The following is a 19496-nucleotide window of genomic DNA, read 5'->3' as shown; positions in this document are numbered from 1 at the left end:
AAATAGGTGCAGGAGTAGGCCATTCGGCCCTTCGAGCCTGCACCGCCATTCAATATGATCATGGCTGATCATCCAACTCAGTATCCTGTACCTGCCTTCTCTCCATACCCACTGATCACTTTAGCCACAAGGGCCACATCTAACTCCCTCTTAAATATAGCCAATGAACTGGCCTCAACTACAGTTGAGCATTTCTCTCCGCATTTACCCGATGTAGTCCGAAACTACAGCATTTAGGTATGGCCTAACCCATTTTACATTATCTGCCAAATATTCTCCATTAGAATGTTTTTATTTAAAAATTACTGCTTTTTCCCCCACACATGAAAGTTAATTTTTAGTGAAGTTCTGTCTCCTGTTTTCTTAGTTACGTGCATGCAAAAGTGGTCTCCATCCACCTGGTTGTCCTTTGATCAAAAATCAATCTGCTGAGGATCTCACTTGGTCGGGGAGCGTCAATAAAGAGAAATGAACAGTTGACATTTCAGGTCGAGAACCTTTCCTCTGACTCTCTGCTTGTCTACATTCATATACAAATCTAACCTATCACCAAGCACACATTGTAGGCTTGGGAAACATGTTCAGATGAGAAAGAGATTTCAACGCTTGCATCCTTTGAATAAAGAACTGTCACTGGAGGAGCCTCATCCACAAAAACATGAGTAGCCTCAGTGTTGGGTAGAGAACATTCTGACTGGTTACATCTCAACTTGGTTCAGTAACTCGAATGCCCAGGAATGAACAAAGCTGCAGAAAGTGCTGGACATTGCCCGGTCCATCTTAATTCAGTTTAGTTTAGTTTTAGTTTGGAGATACAGTATGGAAACAGGCCCTTCGGTCCAGCGAGTCCATGCCGACAAATGAATGCCCGTACCCCAGTTATAACCTAAACACTAGAGACAATTTATAGAAGCCAATTAACCTACAAACCTGCACATCTTTTCAATGTGGGGAAGAAACAGGAGCCCCCCGGAGAAAACCTATGTTGTCAGATTCAGATTCAGATTCAGATTCAATTTTAATTGTCATTGTCAGTGTACAGTACAGAGACAACGAAATGAATTTAGCATCTCCCTTGAAGAGCGACATAGCAAACGATTTGAACAAAAAATAATAAGTGTCCGGGGGGGGGGGGGGGGGGGCCTTGGCAGTCACCGAGGGACGTTGTTGAGTAGAGTGACAGCCGCCGGAAAGAAGCTGTTCCTCCCAGCCTGATCTGGCCCGGCAACGGAGAGCACAATGTAGCGCCTCCCGGATGGTAGGAAGGTAAATTACAAACGGTGGTGTGAGAGCAGTCCTTGGCGATGCTGAGCGCCCTACCGCAGACAGCGCTTGCTTTGGACAGACTCAATTTAGGGGAGCGTGGAATTTTTGATGCGTTGGGCAATTTTCACCTGTACCCTCAGCAAGAATTTCCTTCCGGATCCTAGACAGATGACAATTGCCATACCATACTGTGATGCAGTTGGTATGGATGCTCTCGATGGTGCAGCGGTAGAAGTTCCCCAGGATCTGAGGAGACAGATGGACCTTCTTCAGTCTCCTCAGGAAGAAGAGACGCTGATGAGCCTTCTTGATCAGAGTAGAGGTATTGTGGGTCCAAGAGAGGTCATCGGAGATGTTGACTCCCAGGAACCTGAAGCTAGAAACACGTTCCACCTCCGTCCAGTTAATGTGGATGGGGGTGTGCGTGCCGCCTCTGGACTTCCTGAAGTCTACAATGAGCTCCTTGGTCTTCTTGGAGTTAAGGGCCAGGTTGTTGTCAGCGCACCATGCTGCTAAGTGCTGGACCTCAGGAAGAACAAGCAAATTCTGTACAAGCAGCACCCGGAGTCAGGATTGAACCTGGGTCACTGGGGCCGTGAGGCAGCAGCTCTATCATTGCGCCACCGTGCTGCGCTCATGGATACTGACCTCCGCACCATCGAACGGATCTACAAGCTCTGCCTCAAAAAGGCTGCAAATACCATCCACGACTCACACCACTGGGCCTTGCTCTCATCTCGCTGCTACCATGCGGGAGAAGATACAGGAGCCCGAAAACTATGACCGTCAGGTGCTATATCTTCCCAGCACTGATCAGGCCCTTGAACCACATTGCGCAATGCTAACCACCCCCCTACCTCAGCAGATTTATTACGAACGTTGTTTTATTTGCATTACTTCTTTTGTGTTTTTGCACTATATTATTCTGGTTACATTGTATTACTAATAATTAATTTATTGTATTATGGTATTTTTATTATTGCGTTATTTCATTTATGGACCTGTAAAACTGCAGTAAGAATTTCTCTGATCTGATCCTAGTGCAGATGACAATTACACACACGTGAATCTCTCTCTCTTGACTGAAGTGGGCTTTGAACACAGAATACTGAAACCAGGGGTCATTAATTCCTTGGCACTATTGGTAGTTTTACTGGTGTTATAGCAATGGCATTATAGCTTTGCCTCTTTGTCAACTGCATCCACCCCTTTCTGATTTTTGTCCTTGATATGTATAAAAGTGACGGCCATTTGAATGATATTTTAAATTTGTTCTGGAAGTATTTCAGTGGGAAAGTCAGCAAAGTTCTTTTATCTAAATGTCATGCCTGCAGGATAGTTCTGGGACTATTTAGTATGAATGAAACACATTCAGAGTTGGAGAATAATGTAATACCTGTTTACCATGAGCTGCTAGTTAAAGTAAGGATTAGATTTAAAAATCAGTAACTCTTTGGGTGGTCAAGAAATTTCCAACTTTTTGAAAAACCAAACAAAAAAAAAAGGTTTTATTCCGTAAACTGCAATAGGCGCAATTTGATCTTAAAATTGCACATTTTATTTGACAGCCTTTTAATTATTGTGTTTAGAGCACTATCATTATTTCACCGAAAACATCCATGTTGAAGAAAGCACCACAGTAGTTGCAACCATATTGGATTAGATTTGATATTTGAAATGTTCAAATATAATTGGTGTGACTTACCTATTGATTTGAAGATGCATTCATGTTGTTTAGATAAATGGCTGTTTCATTGTGTGTGAGTGAGCCAGAGTCATGCCAGACATGGCCTTTAATGCATCACACCCCTTTGATGTGGCTTTTGACTGACAGGCTCTCTTTGTTCTATTTGACAGTGCCTTGAGCCTTGCAAAGAATCCTGGGACATCCAGGAGACTCACTGTCCAAGCAAGTGTGAGGTAAGATTTGCCCTTGGGCAGTTTGTTTTAGTTTTTACCATCTTTGAAGATGATCCAATGCAGCTTCAATCTGTAGGATAATGGAATTTATTTACAAGGATGTTGCCAGGACTTGAGGGACTGAGCTGTAGGGAGAGGTTGGGCAGGTTAGAACTTTATTCCTTAGAGTGCAAGAGGCTGAGGGGTGATCTTACAGAGATGTATAAAATCACGAGGGGAATTGATATGGGTGTTTCGGTAAATACAGCACTCAGTAGTGAAACTGAAGGTCTCCAAACTTCCAGGTTATTTGCCTGTTTTTAACGTAACATTCCCATTGTTTCATATCCTGTATTTTTGGTAGTATAGATCATGCTGTATAGTCAAAATAATGGGATGAAACAAAAATAAATAAATCTGTTTTTACAAAGAAAAATATCCGATATGTCCCTGTGTTTTCTTGGCTTTTTTTGTGACATTTCTCAAGCAGGATTTCATTAAATTCTTAGTCTAATTTATACCAAAGAAGAAACATTAATTTTAAAATTAAATAACTCTATATAAGCCAAATTATTATTATGCTTATGATTTTTGATCATTTATCTCTCGATAAGATGGTTTTCTGATGCCCCAAATTTTTGCAGCAGAATGCGAGCAGCAGTGTCCATTTGGTCACTTGTGAATTGGGTGAATTAAAAGCAGAGTAATTGTTTCATATTTATTGTTACTTTTTTTATTGTTTATATTTTGTGTTTCAGCTTTCTATTGAAATACTTTATAATGAATAGAAAAAAAATCATGAAATAAAAATCTAGTTTGCTCACCTATTTTAGCGATGTCTAATTCTGTAGTCCCTCCCATTGAGTAATGTTGTCAATGCCATAACAAGGGATTATTTTGCACTCGTCGTGATTTTTTTAAAGTTCAAATTACGCGATTATAATGGCCCTGGCGTGAACTACAGGCCTCGTGGTGCGTTAGGCGCCGACATTTTGTAAGGGAGTTTAGAAATCAGTAAGTGTCCCATTATGTCTCATAGATAAAAATTTGTCCTTGTTTTTTTTTTCCAAGTTTTGAAAATATTAAATATTGGTCAAATTTTGGTCGATTTTGATCACAAATTCGCCCAAAAGAATCACAGATATGCTCATTTTTAATGCTGTGGTATTTCATTATGATTTAATAACTTTCAAATTTTGCCACCCATGTCACAGATTGGCACTGTTATTTATGGAAACACCTGTTATGGTGATTGCCCAGGGTAGAGGAATCAAAAACCAGAGGATAGACACAAAATGCTGGTGTAACTCAGCGGGTCAGGCAGCATCTCTGGAGAAAAGGAATATGTGACATTTTGGGTCGAGAGGATTCATTAGACTGGTGAAGGGTCTGATGAAGAATCTCAACCTAAAACATCACCTATTCTTTTTATCCTGAGATGCTGCTTGACCTGTTGGGTTATTCCAACACTTGCATCTACCTTTGCTGTAAACCAGCATTTGCAGGTCTTTCTTACATATAAAAAAACAGAGGATATAGGTTTATGGTGAGAGGGGCAAGATTTAATACGAATCTGAGGAGCAATTTTTTCACAGAGGATAGTGAAGCTGCCAGACGAGGTAGTTGAGGCAGGTAATTCATTAGTATTTAAAAGACTAATCAATCTATGCTCCATAGATGCTGCTGCGCCCGCTGAGTTTCTCCAGCATTTTTGTGTACCTAAGGTTTAGAGGGATATGGGCCAAACGTGGGTAAATAGGACTATCTTCGATGGGGCATCTTGGTCAGTGTGCATGGAGTCTGTTTGAAACCACAATCTAAAATGGAAGATGGTCCAATATGTTTAATGATGACATCAGTGTTTTTACATGGCTGCAGATGTTCATCAAAGCAAATGAATTATTCTGGAATTTCTCCAGCCGTGGAATTTACAACATGAAGTTTTATGTGGTAAATTAATCTTTCAGCAAATATTTTAGGATTTTTGTACAAATTAAATAATTCAGTTCTTTTAATTTCATTCTAGTTTCTTTTTCCAAAGAAACATTATGAGTGCCTGACGAGCTGTGAGTTCCTGAAGTCAATCCAGTCAGCGAAGCAAGGGGACTGTCCGGCTCCAGAGAAGGCCAGTGGGTTTGCTGCTGCCTGTGTAGAAAGTTGTGAGGTCGACAACGAATGTTCGGGGCTGAAGAAATGCTGTTCCAACGGCTGTGGTCATACATGTCAAATACCACGTAACCTGTTCAGAGGTAAGCACCTGTCCTGTACGCTGATAAATGCTTGCGCTGCACGTCAAACATTCTCCCACGTGTAATGTGAGCCTTTATGGAGGCTTACCTTTAAACATAGAAACACAGATTAAAAGTGGCAGCTCCAGCCATAGAGCCATGGAGATATTCAGCATAGATGCAGGCCCTTCGGCCCACCAAGGCCATACGTACTGACCATCAACTACCCACTTACGGCGCCCAAGCATTCATTGCAACGTTGCTTTTTGATCCTTTGATGTTGGCCCTTTCTACCATTGTGAAGCAGAATTCACCAAGCATTGGATTGTTCACCCACTAATAGGGAACGTAAGCCGGGTGTTAATAAATGCGGCTTGGTGGCGCAATAGTAAAGATACAACGCCAGAGACCCTGGTTTGATACTGACTATGGATGTTGTCTGTACTGCTTTTGTACGTTCTACCCGTGACCATGTGGGTTTTCTCTGGGATCTCCAGATTCCTCCTACACTAAAAGACGTACGTGTTTTTAGGTTAATTGACTTTGGCAAAGATTAGAAATTGTGTAGGATAGTGTACGGGGATCGCTGGTCGGCGGGGACTCGGTGGGCCGAAGGGGCTGATTCTGCGCTGTATCTCTAAACTAAACTAAACTACACTTATACTTACTATATATACTATATATATCTATACTAAACTAAACCACACATACTTACTATATATAATAAACTAAACTACACTTATACTTAGATCAGTCTGAAGAAGGGTTTCGGCCCGAAACGTCGCCTATTTCCTTCGCTCCATAGATGCTGCTGCACCCGCTGAGTTTCTCCAGCATTTTTGTGTACCTTACACTTATACTTACCCTGCATTATATTAATTTTTTACATTTATCTCTACAATCTCATCAACACTACCCTGATCTATACAATTGGGCATGTACATTGATATGAAAGGTTAGAGGGATATGAGCCAAATGCAGGCAGATGGTACAAGTTTAGATGGGTCATTTTGGCCGACATGGGCAAGTTGGGCTGAAGGGCTGGTTTCTATGCTGCATGATTCTATGATTCTATGACTATGATTCTGTGACTCTTTGACTCCATGACTATGACTGCTCCACCGTATTGAGGAAATGCTGAGGAAACGAGAAAGGCCTTCTGCCTTCTCGGGTTTGGGGGAAGATCGCATGATACTATTTTATGGAAGGGTAGAGTATTCTGGCCGATATTGATTTATTTAATAATCATAGCAACTGTAATAGATTATCTGCTTTACATCACATTGTTATCAAACGGAGCTTGTAGATCAAGATCACGATACATTTATTTGTCACATGTACCAATTGGTACAGTGAAATGTGTGGTCGCCATACAGCCATACAAATAAATAATAAAGAGCACAGGACACGATAGTTTTTTAACAGACATCCCCACACAGCAGGATCAAATTCCCACTGTGAAGGAAGGCTTCAAAAATTCAGTCATCCTCCTCTGTTGCCCTCCCGTGGTCGGGGGGGCTCCCGAACCCCCCGCTGTCGCCGCCCTGGGCGGCCCGATGTTCAGGCCCACATGCCGAGGTGATAGAAGTTCGACGTCGGGACTGGAGGACCTCCTCAGCGGCTTCGACATCCGAGTCGGGCACCTCCTACCGGAGTCTGCAGGTCCCAAAGTCCGCAGGCAGCGCTGGGCGGAGAGGCAACGCTGGCGGCCCTCGGCAAAGGACCAGGACTCCGCGATGTTGTCCAGCGCCGCCTACACTGGAAGCTCTCCCAAACCACAGCTCAGCGATGTTGGAGCAGCGGCCCAACGGCGATCCAGGTAGGCATCGCCCGCTCCACGGTGTATCCAGAGCTGTGCCGTTGCTGTTGAAGCTCTGGTCCGGTCCCCGGCCAGGAAAGGCCGCCCGCACCAATCCAGGTGGTAGGCCGCGAGGAGGGGGGCGAGGACGCGGCTCGGAGGATAGTTGCCTCCCCGCCAGGAAGCGACTGGGAAACGGTTTCCCCCTTACCCTACCCCCCTCCCCCACATAGAAAAGTTAAAGATTCCCCAAAAACAAACTTTAAAACTGACTAAAAATAAAAAAAAGTTTGAAAAACAAATGGACTGTAGGCAGAGGCTGCTTTCAATGTGGCGCCCTGTACTGTATAAAGTGTTTGCAGTTTATAATATTATCTGTTTCTCAAAAGTATGCTTTGGCTCTATAACTTGTTGGGGTGTTTTGAATTTAGCATGGCAGAGGATATTTTAGTGCCAATCTCTTTCATAAGAGCCTGTGACATTAATCAGATTAGATTAGATTAGATTAGATTACTTAATGACCACACAGTCAAGCTGGTGGAATTCAGGTTCAGTACAGGGTGTTATACAGTAGGCTGATTCCCGTCAAACATAACATAAAAACATAAAAACACAACAACAAACAGTATACAGTACATGCACGAGGTGGCTATGTGATGTTGTCATAGGGTGTTCAGAATTCGAATTGCATGTGGATAGAAACTGTTTTTAAATCGTGATGTTTTGGCGGGCAGTGAGCTGTAGCGCCTTCCTGACGGCAGCAGGTGGAAGATGTGGTGAGCTGGGTGGGGGGGATCAGAAATGATTTTCTTCTTGACACGGACCGTTTGAGATTGAGTGATTCTATTGATGGGAGGGGAGTGCTGATGATTTTGGATGCTTTGTTAACAATGCGCTGTAGTTTATTACGGGAGATGATTTGCTTAATAAGCGTATTGCAGTAAGGTGGGGTTGGAGAGAGGACGACAGCACTGCAGCCTGATTCTCTGATAGCTGTGTTATCTACTAGCATATAGAATATCAGATGGAACTGTGCATTTGAACATGTGAGATAGAAACATAGAAACATAGAAATTAGGTGCAGGAGTAGGCCATTCGGCCCTTCGAGCCTGCACCGCCATTCAATATGATCATGGCTGATCATCCAACTCAGTATCCCGTACCTGCTTTCTCTCCATACCCCCTGATCCCTTTAGCCACAAGGGCCAAATCCTTTTGCAATGAAAGTCATTTCTAGTCCATTACAAAGCCAGCTGTCAGCACACATTTTAATAATGTGGAACAATAGAGTGGTTACGATTGGAATATGAAAGTCAAGAATGTAGTGAAATGCCAGGGAATTAGGTAGTAAAGACTCAGTCACCACTTGGAGCTTTGCAATTGTTGTCAGATAAATTACCCATAACAACTGTCAGTACTGAATAATATTTTGCATTATCATGAAGGAATTTCAAAAATCGAATTCATGGAATTTTATGGGCAACAAAAGAGTATCAATGGCATCCACGATGGCTGATTGCATTTAGCAAGGAAAACCTGATTCATGTAGATTTAAAATGACTGAGCAAGATTCCTGTCCACATACAGTATGTTCAGGTGGAGAGTGGGACTGGTTGACTTCAGATCCAGTTATTATCTTTATTGAAGTTAAGTCGTCAAATCAAGTTAATATTCACAAGCACAAGTACGGTGAGATACAGTTTTCTTACATAGAAACATAGAAATTAGGTGCAGGAGCAGGCCATTCGGCCCTTCGAGCCTGCACCGCCATTCAATATGATCATGGCTGATCATCCAACTCAGTATCCTGTATCTACTTTCTCTCCATACCCCCTGATCCCTTTAGCCACAAGGGCCACATCTAACTCCCTCTTAAATATAGCCAATGAACTGGCCTTAACTACAGTTGAGCATTTCTTTCCGCATTTACCCGATGTAGTCCGAAACTGCAGCATTTAGGTATGGCCTAACCCATTTTACATTATCTGCCAAATATTCTCCATTAGAATGTTTTTATTTAAAAATTATTGCTTTTTCCCCCACACATGAAAGTTAATTTTTAGTGAAGTTCTGTCTCCTGTTTTCTTAGTTACGTGCATGCAAAAGTGGTCTCCATCCACCTGGTTGTCCTTAGCCACAAGGGCCACATCGAACTCCCTCTTAAATATAGCCAATTAACTGGCCTCAACTACCTTCTGTGGCAGAGAATTCCAGAGATTCACAACTCTCTGTGTGAAAAATGTTTTTCTTATCTCGGTCCTGAAAGATTTCCCCCTTATCCTTAAACTGTGACCCCTTGTTCTAGACTTCCACAACATCTGGAACAATCTTCCTGCATCTAGCCTGTCCAACCCCTTAAGAATTTTTTTCTTGCAGCACCTTCACAGATATACACACAAAAAAAAAATTATATATAAATTATACATATATTAATTCAGAGGTTCATGTGCATTGTGACAAAAGAGGGGGCATCAAATAATATTGGAAGGACTAAAACGTTTGAGATTTGCAACCTTTCCTGTTCGTAATATTTGGAGGCTATCAAATTTGTTAAAAATCATTTCGAAGAGTTAAGTTTAGAAAATAATTTTGGCATTTCAAGGATATTTCACATGATTGAGAGCTGAATATTAAATGATGGGTTAGAATTACTGTTTACATTTCATAGCCGGATTGAAACATAAGCATCTATCAATCTGCAACAGTTGGTGCTTCTTGCAAATGTAAAAACAATATTGTTGGGAGCTGTTCCATGTTGATATAATTAGCACTGAATGAGAAATTCCGTCCACATTTATCATAAGTGAATGGTAGAATGTGAGAAAGCACACACTGTTTGGGGCTTGATTGTGAGATTCCTGCAGTATTATCTTCTCATTATGACTCATTTTCGTCATAAGCATCAATCACCATAGGTGAAACCAGAGTTATAGCGTGGCTAATTACTTCTGTTCCGATCCAGGAAACAAGACCTTCTTTCCTCCAGATTTAACTCTCTAATGAATAGAAGTGCAATCATTCAAATATTGACAAAGAACCAAAGAAGAGAAAAGTGCTGACTAAAGCTTGATAACAGAGATCAGGTTAAATACTGTTACGCCGTAAAACTGATCTTTCTTCCATTGACCTTTGTGGGACTGTGCTGTACATATGTAAGATAATCACAAAAAGCTGGAGAAACTCAGCGGGACAGGCATCATCTCTGGAGAGTCGGAATGGGTGATGAAGAAGGGTTTCGGTCCGAAACGTCGCCTATTTCATTCGCTCCATAGATGCTGCTGCACCCGCTGAGTTTCTCCAGCATCTGCAGTTCCTTCTTGAACAGGAATGGGTGATGTTTCGGGTTGAGACCCTTCTTCAGACTTGACCCGAAACATCACCCATTCCTTCTCTCCAGAGATGCTGCCTCTCCCGCTGGGTTACTCCAGCTTTTTGTGTCCACCTTCAGTTTAATCCAGCATCTGCAGTTCCTTCCTACACTGTACATACACTGCTACATTTCCCGACCAAATAACAATGACTACACTTAAAAAATGAATTCAGTGGAATTCATTGCCACAGATGGCTGTGGAAAATATCCATCAATGGATATTTTGAAGCAGGAGATTGACAGATTCTTGATGAGTAAGGATATCAGGTTAAAGGGAGCAGGCAGGAGAAACGGGGTTGAGAGGGAAAGTTAGATCAGCCATGACTGAATGGCTGAGTAGACTTGATGGGCCGAATGGCCTAATCCTGTGTTGACCCTCCCCATTTTTAATTTGTAATTTTGAGATGACCCTGTTTACATTGTAGTATTTGGAATCAACTAATACAGAAAGGGAACCTTTTATTACTCCACTGCCTTTATTTAGTAGCTCAGCAGGAGAGTTACGCTGGTTTCAAATTAACAATAATATAAAAACACAATCAGAGTTATATTTGCATTGAATTCTACACATTGCAGATTGGTGTTCACAAAACATTATGGAAGTCAGTCTGAAGAAGGGTCTTGACCCAAAAGATCACCTATCCAGAGATGCTGTACTCAAGCATTTTGTGTCTATCTTCGGTGTAAACCAGCATCTGCATGCTGTACACAATAGGCATTTTTGGTCTTGTTACTTCTAAGAACAACAAAATCTACAGCATCTGTTACTGGTAATATCCTATAACCATATAACATGATAGGAAACAGGCAAGATGTTGGTGCCGAACACGTCCCCCTTGTTACTTCCAATTTATTTTTAAATGATAAAAACGAACCTGCCTCCACCACCTTCACTGGAAGCTCATTCCACACCGCTACCACTCTCTGAGTAAAGAAGTTCCCCCTCATGTTACCTCTAAACTTCTGTCCCTTAATTCTCAAGTCATGTCCCCTTGTTTGCATCTTCCCTCCTCTCAGTGGGAAAAGCTTATCCACGTCAACTCTGTCTATCCCTCTCATCATTTAATCACCAATGAAAAAAGGATCTAGAGACATTTTAATAAAAATGTGCTGTACTTTCACATATATATATTTCACTTTCATTGCACGTTGCAATTAAACTTGTTTTCTGAAGTTACACTTCAAGTTGACAGAAGGCTAACATAATCAGAGATATGATTTGCGCTGTTAAGTTGCTGGAAGTGTATTTTGTAATCAGTATACCAAAGTCAGACAAAAATACAACAAAATATACATTATAGAGTCAGAATATCAACCACATCAGGTGCATTTGAGGACTTGTCTGGTCTTTGTAATATTAACCAGCACTTAGCTGCTTGTTTGATGTTTAATGTGGAGGGAGAGTATTCGTTCCTGAAATGTTATTATGGCAGAGTACAATCACACCTTCAAGATTTAAATTCAGTTTAGAGATACAGCATGAAAACAAACCCTTCGGCCCACCGAGTCCACGCTAACCATCAGCCACCTGTTCATACACTAATTCTACGCCCTCCCTACACACCAGGAACAATTAACGCTACGCAGACAGCACCTAAGGTCAGGTGCTGTGAGGCAACAACTATACCAGTTCATATCACATCAAAACATTGTAGGTTCTGGAAATCTGAAATAATAACAGAAACTGTCAAATAGGTTAAACACCCCATAGGTCAGGCATCATCTGTGGAAAGAGAAACATATTTAATGAAACATATGACCTGCTGTCATGCTGTTTCAGTGCTCCAACAGAATTCCTTCAGATATATTGCAACTGATTACTCTGCATGGGTCTGACTGCACATCATGACTGAAGAGTGCCAACCCAAAACCTCATCTGTCCATTTCCCTCCACAGATGCTGCCTGGCCCACTGAGTTCTTCCAGCAGTTTGTTTTTTGCCCTCACTGAACTGCCTGTTTAAGGTACTGGAGTGCATACCTGTAGGTGTCTGTAATAAAGATGTGCATTTTTGCAGGTGTTTGGTTAAATAACTGACCCTTGCATAGTTTTACTCCTGAGGGGTAAATGCTTAGCCAATTATTAAAAAAAACAGAGTTCAGGCCATCTTGATTTCTCTAGTTACATTGTTAAATTTTAGTTAAATCCATGTATCCATTAAATCTTTCTCTGTGTGTGGAAGTTTTACCTGCTCTAATGATGCCGAACCTTTTTATGTAGGCGTCCCTTTGAAGCCCAAAAAGGAGTTACGTTTTGCCGAGCTACAGTCTGGAAATCTGGAGATTAAATGGTCGTCGAAATTCAATATCTCTGTGGAACCAGTTATCTACTTGGTACAGAGGAGGTGGAACTATGGGATCCATCCCAGTGAAGATGATGCTTCTAACTGGCAAACAGTTGCACAGGTTAGCAATAATAAGTTGTTTATTTCTTAAAATAACTGCTGTAAATTTTCAGCTGGTACATCAACTACTGGACTGCAACAACCAGGCTCAGGAATAGCTACTTCCCCACAGCCATCAGGCTATTACACCTGGCTCGGACAAAACTCTGATTATTAATAACCCATTATCTGTTATTTGCACTTTATCAGTTGATTTATTCATGTGTGTATATATGTATATTATGGTATATGGACACACTGACCTGTTTTGTAGTAAATGCTACAAATGCTATGTTCTGTTGTGGTGAAGCAAAGCAAGAATTTCATTGTCCTATCAGGGGCACATGACAATAAACTCACTTGAACTTGAACTTGAACAGCCTTTTGGGGCATTGAGCTCCAGCCTCGTCAGTTGAAGCTTCATTCTTAGATGGTACAGGTCCACCACCAATTTCCCAGCACCCTTAGCTCCAGATTTCTGGATTTTTCCGGTTTGCCGGACCACAGAGGTCATGGCCTCTGAGGTGATTCCAATGGTACCTGAAGAATCTTGGCAGCCGAGGAGGTGATATTGTTACAACATTTTGTGCCTTTGTTTTGTAAACCAGCATCTGCAGTTCCTTGTTTCTCCTTTAATTCTTTGTCTCTTAAGAAAGGGTTGCTGACCTGCTGAATATTTACGGTGATTTCTACTTTTAGTTCACTCCTTAAAGGCCTTATTCTAATTCTTAGGTGATGTTCTCTTGTTGTGATACTTCACCAGTGGAGGAAGTTTCTCCAAATCTACCCTATCCAGTTTTTTTTTAATCATTTAAGTACTTTAATTAAATCACCCTTCCAAACTTAATAGACTAATTTACACTCAAGAATTGCAGGCCATATTGATGCAATCTGAGCTCATAATTTAACCCGTTAGAAAATTCTGGAAAATCTATGCCAGACCATTTTGATAACCTGGAGTTTTTTTGCTGAGATTGTGTAAGGGCAAAATTGAACTGAATAGTTCAGATCTGAGACAACAAAGGCAATGTACAGCAAGGATCAATTCAGAATTATCAATTTTGATTTCTAACCTTTTGAGAGACACCCTTCCAATAATCCCTTCGAGCATTTTTTCACTGGTACACAAGGTGCCATGATAAATAATGCAATGCTCATATAAAATCAGGTTGTGCTGTGCTATAAACCAGATGAAGCAGGCACAAAACTCTAATTGGCAAGCTGCAATTTTTTGGTGTTGAAGGGAATTATAACAGTGGGCAGGGTTGAGAAACTACAGCTTGCTTGCCTTGTTTCTGCTGACACTATTTCACATGTGTTAAAATGAGAGAAATACAGAGACAGTTGTGTGTGAGATTTGACTCTTCTACGACTTCTAACCACGGAGGATGACATCCATTATTCCATGGTGCAAATGAGTGTCTTGACTGGCACTTCATTGCATTCGACCTTTCATAACTTATCACTGTGATGATCCATGGTTATGATAATGATTAGTTTAGTTTATTGTCATGTGTACCAACATAAAGTGAAACACTTTTGCTGTGTGCTAAACAGTCAGCGGAAAGACAATACATGATTACAATCGAGCCATCCACAATGTACAGATACATGATGTAGGGAATAACGTGAATCACATTTAGTGCTAGGTAAAGCCAGTAAAGTCCGATTAAAGGTAATCCAAGGATTTCCAATGAGGTAGACAGTAGTTCAGGACTGCTCTCCAGGTGTTGTTAGGATGGTCCATTGCCAGCTAACATCTGTAAATCCTGGGATGTAGTTCTGATACTAATACCTGTTAAAGTGGTACCAATGTTATTTTATTCACATTTGGAACATGATCTGCAAAATATTAAGAGTTGCATTTTGTAAATATTTGAATTACAGGTAAACTGATGTGTATCTGCCAGATCTGTCTATGATAAAGATTTAGAAGATGAGTTACATCTGGGGGTAAATTGGGACAAGGGAAAGAAAACAAGCTAGGCTGGATATTGCAGACATGAAACTCAGCTCATTTGAAATCATTGGAATTGAACAAAAGTATAACATACAACTGGTAAAACCTCCACAATTGCGTTGAGTTTCATTCAAGGTCCAATTTCTTGCTGGCTGTGTTTCAAGTTTGTGATTTACCATTTTGTAACTTGCAATGTTATTTTGGATAAAACTGTGAGTACAAAGGCATCACCAGTAAATTAATATTCAGTTGACTGTGAGGTGGAATATATTTCTCAGAAGTTTTGAGAAATCAAATAAATGATCTGTGTTAATCAAAAGATTAATGGTGAAAATGGTGCTGATGTATTGTCAGCTAACTAGAAGCTCTGATGAAAATCTGAATGTGCAGCTCAGTGGCAGTAATCAGGTTACTGATTTCAAATATTTCCAGAAAGATTGGATTTTAGGTCTTTATTCTCTGGAGCGCAGAAGGTTAAGGGGGGACTGGATAGAGGTCTTTAAAATGATGAGAGGGATAGACAGAATTGATGTGGACAAGCTTTTCCCTTTGAGAATAGGGAAGATTCAAACAAGAGGACATGACTTCAGAATTAAGGGACAGAAGTTTAGGGGTAATATGAGGGGGAACTTCTTTACTCAGAAAGTGGTAGCGGTGTGGAATGAGCTTCCAGTGGAAGTGGTGGAGGCAGGTTCATTGGTATCATTTAAAAATAAATTGGATAGGCATATGGATGAGAAGGGAATGGAGGGTTATGGTACGAGTGCAGGCAGGTGGGACTAAGGGGAAAAAAAAAAAATTGTTCGGCACGGACTTGTAGGGCCGAGATGGCCTGTTTCCATGCTGTAATTGTTATATTGTTATATGGTTATATGGTTATTTTTATTTTGAAGTGTAGAATACCATTCACCAAATGGCGACACTTTATTGCCAATGTATGCGGAGTCACTTTCCTGGAACTTTCTTCTAGTGAGACAGTTCTGGGAGCTGGGGAACTTGTGATTTTAAGGAAACAAAATATTACTGCTGTGCAACCACTGTATGCTTCTGCCTAATTTAATTTAGCTCGATGTCACTACAAAAGTGAGGGAAGCACAGATATAGATCGCCATGCAGACATCTCTTCACATTTGTGGACAAGATCTATTCCAGTGCCAATAGCCATTTTGACAGAGCTTAATTTCATTTATTCTTTCATAACTTGACAAAATAATGTGATATTTAAAATAAACCACTGTCTTCTTCCAGAGGCCTCAGTGGCCAGACTAAAAAACAGTTTTTACCCCACTGCTATAAAAGTACTAAATGTAGCCGCCAAGGAACGCAGGGGCGATACATACTAAGGGACTGTGGTACACTGTGAAATCGACAGAAGGATGGAGGGTTGGGTGTTTATGCGTGCTATTTTCGTGATATTTATTTTAGTTGTTTATCTTTTTTAATATTTTACCTTGTATGTATCGTTAGCTTTTAGAAATGTTTGAATGGTACACTGACTGGCTGACATTTTTAAATTTTGTTGTACATGGTTCATGTTACAATGACAATAAAGAAACTATTCTATTCTAGTATCTACCCTTAATGGAGAACAAATTTTACAAACTCTAATCCCTAATGCTGACTCACTTCAATTAGCTCTAACCATCTGAGAAAACATCAGTGTCATTGTTAGTCAAGATATGTGTCAGGTCTTGTACCCATTTCATTGCTAATGCCATCCAGTCCCACCTCCAGAACTACCTACAGTATCTGTTGGAGTACACCCGTAGGTCTGAAGAAGGGTCTCGGCCCGAAACGTCACCCATTCCTTCTCTCCAGAGATGCTGCCTGTCCCGCCGAGTTACTCCAGCATTTTGTGACAACCTATCTGTTGCTGGAAACCACAGCCCAACATTATCCAGTTGTAGTATCAATTATTCCAATCCCGCCTGGCTGACCTCGACATTTTCCTGTCATAAACATGAGGATATTCAAAACTCTGCTGCCTGTATCCATATTTTCAAATCTCTCCACTTACCCTTACCCTTCGCTATTTCCATCTCTACCACCCTCCCAATATTTGCACCATCCCAGTTCCAGCTATTAAGCATCCTTAAATTCAATTTCTGCACCATTGTGCTTTTTTTTGTTTGATTTCTGGATGCTTTCTGGATTTCCTTCCATGATCATCTCTTTCTTTCCTCAAATTTATATCATGATCCAGTGAACTTTGTATAGAAATCATATTAAAGTTGCTGTATAAGTGTGAAGTAATCATTATTGATGTAGTCATGGACAGATAAGGCAGTCCATGAGGCATATCAGAGGCTTTTAGATGGCACATGGAATTAGGGATATGTATTATATAGAAACATAGAAAATAGTTGCAGGAGTAGACCATTCGGCCCTTCGATCCAGCACCTCCATTCAATATGATCATGACTGATCATCCAAAATCAGTACCCCATTCTGGCTTTCTCCCCATATCCCTTGATTCCCTTAGCCCTAAGAACTAAATCTAACTCTCTCTTGAAAACAACCAGTGAAGTAGCCTCCACTACCTTCTGTGGCAGATAATTCCACAGATTCACAACTCTCTGGATGAAAACGTTTTTCCTCATCTCAGTCCTAAATGGCCTACCTCTTATTCTTAAACTGTGACCCTTGGTTCTGGACTCCCCCAAGATCGGGAACATTTTTCCTGCATCTTCCCTGTGCAATCCTCTAAGAATTTTATATGTTTGTATAAGATCCCGTCTCATCATTCTAAATTCCAGCGAATACAAGCCCAGTCGACCCATTCTTTCATCATATGTCAGTCCCACCATCCCGGGAATTAACGTGGTGAACCTACGCTGCTCTCCCTCAAGAGCAATAATGTCCCTCCTCAAATTAAGAGACCAAAATTGCACACAAGGTGTGGTCTCAACAGGGCCCTGTTCAACTGCAGTAGGACCTCCTTGCTCCTAAACTCAAATCCTCTCGCAATGAAGGCCAACATGCCATTACCTTTCTTCACTGCCAGCTGTACCTGCATGATTACTTTCAGTGACTGATGTACACACAAACCCAGGTCTTGTTGCACCTCCCCTTCTCCTAATCTGACACAATTCAGATAATAATCTGCCTTCCTGTTTATGCCACCAAAGTGGATAACCTCACATGTATCCATATTACACTGCATCTTCCATACCTCTGCCCACTCACCAAACCTATCCAAGTCACCCCCCAGCCTCATAGCATCTTCCTCGCAGCTCACACTGCCACCCAGCTTTGTGTCATCCGCAAACTTAGAGATGTTACATATAATTCCCTCGTCTAAATCGTTAATATATATTGTAACCAACTGGGGTCCCAGCTCCGGGTCTTGTGGCATTACCTTTGTAATGCAGGCAAAGGTGATTAATGTAACACAGTGATGGAGTAACTCGGCAGATCAGGTCGCATGTGGAGGGAATGGATAGGCAATGTTTCAGATTAGGACCCTTCTTCAGAGTTCATCGTAAATCTGGAGATTAGTTTAACTTGGCATCGTATCTGACACAGACATTGTGGGCCAAAGGGCCTGTTCTATGCTATACTCTATTTTCTATGTTCTATTTTCTATGATCAATAAGGCACAGGGGTCCTCTGGCCCTCTACGTCCATCCTGTCCATGTTCCTATCTGGACTACTATTTCTTGGTGTTTTACAGCCTTCCATGCCTTGGTGTTTCAAGTACTTGTCTCGATGCTTCTTTAATGTTGTGAGATTATCTGCCTCTAGACTCACTCCATCCTCAGTATAAAAAAAGCCTACCTCTGAAGTCCCTACTTACAAGGCCTAGGGGCTTTAGGTCAGATCAGGGGGAGATCCCCCTGCCATGGGTACCATGTAATCCCGTGCTAGCTGCTCCATGGTCGGATAGTCGGCGACTAATCCGTCTCCCCCACCTGGTTTGCCAGGTGAGGAGGGGGCTGTGAACCCCCAGTAGGACCAAAAACAAGACCTGTCAAAGGGCGGATGAGCTTCTAGCGAGCCAACGGTCATCCACACTTCAGTAGAAGTTGCGATCACTGTCGTGCATAGTATTGTAAGGAATGATGATTCCTTAAGGTAGATGGGACTAGGGGAAAATAATTGTTCGGCACGGACTTGTAGGGCCGAGATGGCCTGTTTCCGTGCTGTGATTGTTATATGGTTATATGGTTATATGATAAAGCACACACACCAAAATCCTATAATTCCAGCGGCGGAGTCCGCAGGAACCGGAGGACAGAGATGTGTGTTGCGTCCGTCACCGTTCCCGTCGGAAACCAGCACCACTGCTTCGCTAATGTTTTCAACGATGATAAATGAATGAATGAACTTAAAAGAGAAATGCACCAATCCAGGCAACATCCGTGTGAATCTCTTTTCATTGAGACTGCTCACTGCCGTGACACTAGAGGGGAATAACACATCCCATGTGTGTCTGTGTCAGGGACTTATTGTAGAAAGTATATAATTTACTGAACACATTTAATATTTGTGACAAAGCCTGGAAGTGGTACCATATGGACAGATTTGTTTTCTGCTGGAAATATATTTGATTCAGATTGATAGTTTGACGTTCTTTAAACTATTTTCACAAAA

At 41.4% G+C, this 19496-nt stretch overlaps 1 protein-coding gene across 6 annotated transcripts in view; it reads left to right on the top strand.

The window, feature by feature from the left end:
* The window catches only part of LOC129697888 (anosmin-1), a 188527-nt gene that overhangs the window by 123479 nt on the left and 45552 nt on the right, over positions 1-19496 (top strand). For 4 of the 6 annotated variants that reach the window (XM_055636601.1, XM_055636604.1, XM_055636606.1 and 1 more), the window contains exons 3-5: positions 3124-3186; positions 5192-5414; positions 12781-12965. In XM_055636601.1, the coding sequence (XP_055492576.1) occupies positions 3124-3186; positions 5192-5414; positions 12781-12965 (471 nt within the window). The remainder of the gene's footprint in view (positions 1-3123; positions 3187-5191; positions 5415-12780; positions 12966-19496) is intronic. The other 2 variants (XM_055636603.1, XM_055636605.1) reach the window with 1 other exon arrangement.

The sequence above is a fragment of the Leucoraja erinacea genome, chromosome 6 (genome assembly GCF_028641065.1).
Source record: "Leucoraja erinacea ecotype New England chromosome 6, Leri_hhj_1, whole genome shotgun sequence".
Taxonomy (NCBI): Eukaryota; Metazoa; Chordata; class Chondrichthyes; order Rajiformes; family Rajidae; genus Leucoraja; species Leucoraja erinaceus.
The sequence above is the reverse complement of the archived record's forward strand: the minus strand, read 5'-3'. Positions and strand labels throughout refer to the sequence as shown.